The 6280-nt window shown below is 34.2% G+C and overlaps 1 protein-coding gene across 1 annotated transcript; it reads left to right on the top strand.

Annotated features, from left to right (window-relative positions):
* The first annotated feature begins 3973 nt into the window (after positions 1-3973).
* LOC115992258 (aquaporin TIP2-1) lies at positions 3974-6215 on the top strand. The gene is made up of 3 exons (XM_031116358.1): positions 3974-4341; positions 4841-5091; positions 5528-6215. Exons 1-3 carry the CDS (start codon positions 4215-4217, stop codon positions 5894-5896), a joined length of 747 nt encoding a protein of 248 aa, XP_030972218.1. The 5' UTR covers positions 3974-4214; the 3' UTR covers positions 5897-6215.
* Positions 6216-6280: the final 65 nt, after the last annotated feature.

Here is a 6280-nt window from a genome sequence, read left to right as displayed (position 1 = left end):
TTAATAGAGATGATTAACTTGGTGTTTATTGTTATATATTTTATTTTTACTTTTTTTTCTTCTCATATTATTTTATTCAACATATTGCATTATAAAAAATGATAAAACTAATTAGCTACTATCATTATGAAGTAGTAGTCTATAGTTTTACGTTTATAAAGAAATGGAATATATGGAGTTTATATATGTAAACATTCACATTAAGTAAATAATATATATACTTAATGTGTACGGTTTTATGTATGTAAAGAAATGGAATATATAGAGTTTCTATATGTAAAGATTCACATTAATTAAATAAATAAATAATATATACACACACACATCTATGTTTTTATGTATATAAAGAATTGGAATATATAGAGTTTATGTATGTAAAGATTCACATTAAAAAAAAAAATATATATATATATATATATATATTTGTATGTATAAAGGTTTAAGAAAAAATATATGTATGGTTTTTATTAACTTAAAAGATAATGAAAAACTAACTGTTAATAAATAATAACTAAAACAATAATATTATTAAGCGCAACACACAAATTTGTGACTAGTATTAATAAAGTCGTAATCACTAAAAACTTTACATCGTGGACATAAGCCATCAAAACAAACCAAGTAATTAATTTTGCTTTTGCCTTCTATTCCTCTTTCTCTATAACTCCCACTTTCCAACAACAATTTTTAAGCATTTACACCCATTATTGATCTTCATTCTAAGTCACTAATATGTGCCCAAATTCTATTTGTCAATTTTCTACCTAAAAAGAAAAAATTAAAAAATAATTCTACCCAATCAAACCTGATAAAAAACTCATTAGTCTACAACTACAAATGTTAGGTCCTTTTATAGTTGTATTATGGTTAAAAAATGTATTATAAACCCAGTTTAAAACACTAATATTACTATTTTCATGTATGTTCTAATAAGTATTACTGTTTACTTAAAAAAAAAAAAAATGTTTATCTCACATTGGTTGTATATGTCTAGTGTTCGTTGTTTATAACTCCAGTCTACAACTACAAAGGTTAAGCCATTTTTTAGTTATACTTTGATTAAATAATGTATTATAAACCCGATTTAAAACACTAATCTTACTATTTTCATGTGTGTTTTAATAAGTATTACTGTTTACTAAAAAAAAAAAAAAAGGATGTTTATCCCATAAAGGTTGTGTGTGTCTAGTGTTTGCTGTTTATAAACCCAATCTACAACTACAAATGTTAGACCTTTTTTGTAGTTGTACTCAGGTTAAGTAATGTATTATAAACTCGGTTTAAAATACTAATATTACTATTTTCGTGTGTGTTCTAATAAGTATTATTATATACTGAAAAAAAAACTCACCATGATCAGTCACTCTCACCATCGAAGTACTATGATTATATTGTCTTTCCATGGTGTACATCACACATTTATTGCGAACAATGAGAAGCTGTTTACTCAAAAAAAAAAAAAAAAATTCACCATGATCAGTCACTCTCATCATCGAAGAACTATGATTATATTGTCTTTCCATGATGCACATCATACATTTATTGCGAACAATGAGAAGCGCACTATATACTACGCTAGTGTGAGATAATTCATTCGGCAGCATGACAAACTTATTTTGTGGCATCGCATACATATAACATAGATAACAATTAGTTTATATCATACCAATAGTTACTTTAATTTGACATCACAATTGCGTTTGTTATTGCAGTATTCATGCTACATAAACATTGTGAAAATAAAAAAAAGTGTGTACGAAGTTCCAAAAGTTAGGTTTTGCATAAATAGATACGTGACAAAAATTAAAGAAACATTAAAACTCAATGTCTAGAAGTTTGAGAAGTTTAAAATTCAAAATATCTGTTATTTTGTACTCTCATTTGATTAGTGGTTCATAACAAGTAATTATGACAGAGCATGTGATGCTTCAAGTTCATGTTCAAGGCCATTGCCTATTTGCCTATGACCTAGGGATGACAATTTCTGTCCGACCCGTGGGTACCTAGCCCGGCCCGATCCTAATGGGTCGGATTTTACTCGGCCCGATAAAGAATAGGGTTAGGTTTGGGTTTAAAAAAAAAAAAAAAAAAACCCGAAGTGGGTTCGGGTTTTGAGAAAAACCTAGCCCGAACCCAAACCCGACCCGCTTAGTTTAGCTAAAATTACCAAAAAACCTAACTATATATATTACCATATATCTAACCCTAAGTTTCACTCTTTTCTCATTCTACCCTCACTCAGCAATTGCCCCTCTCTGCCTCTCACGCCTCAACCTTAGTTTCTAGTTTCCACTCTCACTCTTAATCTCAACTCAAGCGATCATTGATCAAGCCTTCCCTCAAGCGATCAAGCCCCACGCAAGCCCTCCCTCAAGCGACCAAGAAAATCCTCGTCAACAAGCCCAGCCACCGTGAACTACCCCTTACTAATTATAGACCCACCACTGGATGGGTTGGGGTTTTTTTTTTTTTTTCGTGTTTTTGTGAGCCAAATTTGTTGGTTTTTTTTTTTTGGTGGGATTCAGATTTACTAGTTTTTATTTTTGGATTTGCAAAATTCCTGGGTTTGTAAGATCTTGGCATCCGTTTGGATGCCAAGAAAATTGCCAGAAAAATGTTGTTCTGTGATGATTTTTTGTTTTGGGTTTTTACCGATTTCTTTGTTTGTGATTTTGGGTCGAGGCTCGTGGGCCTCGCGGGCTCCGATAGGGTAGGTTCGGGTGCAACCAAAAGAACCCGTTTATTAAAAAGGCCGGATTTGGGTTATGGATATAGGCCCGCGGGTCGGGTTCGGATACTAAGAGACCCGGCCCGAACCCGACCCGTTGCCATCCTTAACTTCGACACAATTAATCTGATTTGAGAATAGAAAAATGGGCGCAAAAGCTTAATCAATTATCATTTTTTATTATTACTTTTTGCTGAATAGAAAAAGACAAGATTATTGAGCTAAATCACATCCTATTAAAAAAAAAAAAAAAATCCTATCGAGTAGGATATACCACGGGATTCCTTCGTTGGTTTGTGGCCTTAGCGCTAATGAGCCCAGTACTATTTAAACCCAAATATTATGACAACATAAACGAGGTGCTTGACCATTACACTCCACACAGCTAACTCAATTATCGAATCACATAAATCGAGGGGGAAGATTATTTGGTAACTAAAATTTGTTTGCCTCTCCAGTAAAAGACTAAAAGGAATTCACCATTAATGATGTGGTGCACTTCGATTAGCTAAACAATTTTGTGGGAGCACCAAAACCGTAGAAGGCCGGTTTCAGTGATGGACAATTCAATTCATTGAGCTAGAGCCTTCCCAATAGGACAATGGAATCACGTGGGTGAATATCGAAAACCACCTTTTACTCATGCAGACAAAAACATAAGAAAAGAAAAAAGAAACCCCTTAAAGTTATCATCAAATAATTAACAGAGTTGATAAAGGCACAACTAATAAATTATTCCAAACTTTTCAAAAAAAAAAAAAAAGAAAATTATTCCAAGCTCCTGATTCTAGAAAGAAAATAATAATAATAATAATAATAATTCCAAGCTAATAAACCAACAAACAGGCTAAAGCTTAAGATTCCTCTTTATCCACAGCCAATTAAAGAAGGCCACTTAAGCCTAAACAAACAAATTGAAAAATTAAAAATACAAAATGCTAATCCTATCCACTCATTTTTCAAATGCCACAACTTCTTGCCCATATTAATTTGGGACATGGAGCCATTGGTCGGTGCAATATGTGGGCCAAAGCAAGCCATGCCCTCATGTCTATTCTCTTTTATCATTATTTTCTTCGTAAAAACAACCCCACCAAAATTTCACAACTTTTGCTCTCTCTCACTCTCATCAGTCTCACATGGTAGAATCATTGATGTGCTTCCGGACATTTCCATTAAAGCATGTTAGTGACAGCTAAGACCACAGAAAATAATCAGATTGGATGTGCATGGATATTGTGTACACTTTACATATTCCTTTTTTATCTTCTTAATAAACAATACTTTTCAATAATAGTAACACAATCTTAGTATGAATTACTCATGATCTATACCCTAATAAAGCTTATATTATATTGCACATCTTTGTAGTATTTATATGTGACCTAGAAAAGCCATTTTGGCTATCTCAACCATATATTCTCTCTATCCTTATCCTCTCAAGTGCTCCGTCTCCAATAGCTATAGCACTTAGTTAAACCAAAAAATGGCCAGGATTGCCTTTGGTCGATTTGATGACTCGTTTAGTTTGGGCTCTTTCAGGTCCTATATTGCTGAGTTCATCTCAACCTTGCTCTTTGTTTTTGCTGGTGTTGGCTCGGCTATAGCATACAGTTAGTTCTCCTCTCACTCACTCACTTATAATAGCTCCCTTTTCTTAATTTACATGGCTGTCCCTCTAGCACACTGCTTGTGCTAAAGATAATATTTCAATTTAATTTCTTTGTTCTGTTCTTTTCATAACATAGAAATATTTCGAACTCTTGTTGATCATTGGATGATAAATCTATATAAGTTTTTTTAATGGGATAAATAAACCTATATGAGGATGACAAATGTTAACCATAAATAAAAGAGGGAAAAAGAAACCATAATATTCTTCGAGGAGGGTTACTTATGTAAGCTATGTTGTAGATGTTGACTAGTCTGTTGATGATTCATTGTAAGACTAAGGTTTGGTTGTTAGACTTATTGTTGTTGGTTAGGTTGTAGCCATGAGAGAGAGAGAGAGAGAGAGCTTTGGATGCATAACAGTAAGTAAATTTTGTCTTTTTTTTTTTTTTCCCACTTTTACATTAATTCTTACATCTTTTTTTGTTTTTGTTTTGACAGATAAGTTGACATCCAATGCGGCACTTGATCCAGAGGGGCTAGTAGCCATTGCTATCTGCCATGGCTTTGCTCTATTTGTTGCAGTCTCAGTTGGTGCCAACATCTCAGGTGGCCATGTTAACCCTGCTGTCACCTTTGGATTGGCACTTGGTGGCCAAATCACAGTCCTTACTGGCATCTTCTACTGGATTGCTCAACTTCTTGGCTCCATTGTAGCATGTTTCCTTCTAAAGGCAGTCACTGGAGGCTTGGTAAGTTTTGTTTGATAAGAATTTTTTTTCAATTTTTGGCACCCCAAACATTTTCTATGTAGTTAATACTTACCAAAACAAGGGCAACTATGACCTTATCATTACAGGAGCCAAACCATGTGTTTTTGGTTATCTGATCAAACTTTGAACAAAAAATCTTCTGGTTCCACTAAAAGTGCTTCACTTTATACTTTATTAATTGTAGCATATTGTATGACAGATTTTTTTCTTTAGATTATGGTTACTTTAGAAGGAAGATAAATAAATAAAACGTGTAAAAAAATATGGTTGATTTAGCAAATAATGAAGTTTACATATTGGGATCGATAGAGGATCACGATTCATCAAATTCCTTTTATGTTCTATAATTCAATCTCTTCCTTCCTTCTCAAGGAAAGCTAAATTAACACCAAATTGATGTTACTTCTTTTTTCAGGCAATTCCCATCCACAGCCTCGCTGCCGGAGTTGGAGCCATTGAAGGAGTGGTGATGGAGATTATCATTACCTTTGCTTTGGTTTACACAGTCTATGCAACAGCAGCTGACCCCAAGAAGGGTTCACTAGGCATAATTGCACCCATTGCCATTGGTTTCATTGTTGGTGCAAACATCTTGGCTGCCGGCCCATTCTCCGGTGGATCAATGAACCCGGCTCGCTCCTTTGGGCCGGCTGTGGCTAGCGGTGACTTCCATGACAACTGGATCTACTGGGTTGGACCCCTAATTGGTGGTGGCTTAGCTGGGCTTGTCTATGGCAACGTGTTCATGCACCATGAACATGCACCTCTGTCCAATGAGTATTGATTTGATTGAAAAATTGTTGTGTTCTTTTGTCCGTATGTCCTTGTAATAAAGGAGAGGAGAAGCAATTTTTGCTCTTCTTTCCTTTTGTTTTATCTTTCTTAATTTATATTAGTTTCATCTTCTATTATCCTTGTAAAGCTTTGTTTGATGCAGTTGTTGAGATCGTTCGTTGCTTTATGAAAATGGATGAAGTTGGTGGTGTGCAGCCAACCACACATTGTTCTGTATGGTTTGGCTTTCTTGTCTTGTGTCTGTTATGGAGGGGATGAGATGGCCCATTTTTGCAATAATGCAACCGACTCCTTTGGACATATGCAAATTATGGCTCCAACTTTTACTTTCGGTTTCGGGTCAAATCAATTATTATTTTTTTCTGGTCAAGGT

This window comes from Quercus lobata, chromosome 5 (assembly GCF_001633185.2).
Source record: "Quercus lobata isolate SW786 chromosome 5, ValleyOak3.0 Primary Assembly, whole genome shotgun sequence".
In the NCBI taxonomy this organism is placed as follows: Eukaryota; Viridiplantae; Streptophyta; class Magnoliopsida; order Fagales; family Fagaceae; genus Quercus; species Quercus lobata.
This window is presented reverse-complemented; position numbering and strand designations above follow the sequence as displayed.

Bases quoted from the DNA above. Each gene is read 5' to 3' on its own strand.
- LOC115992258 (XM_031116358.1), top strand. From the start codon at position 4,215: ATGGCCAGGATTGCCTTTGGTCGATTTGATGACTCGTTTAGTTTGGGC. The intron at 4,342-4,840 runs GTTAGTTCTCCT...TTGTTTTGACAG, and splicing joins TGGCTCGGCTATAGCATACA to ATAAGTTGACATCCAATGCG. The intron at 5,092-5,527 runs GTAAGTTTTGTT...TTCTTTTTTCAG, and splicing joins AGGCAGTCACTGGAGGCTTG to GCAATTCCCATCCACAGCCT.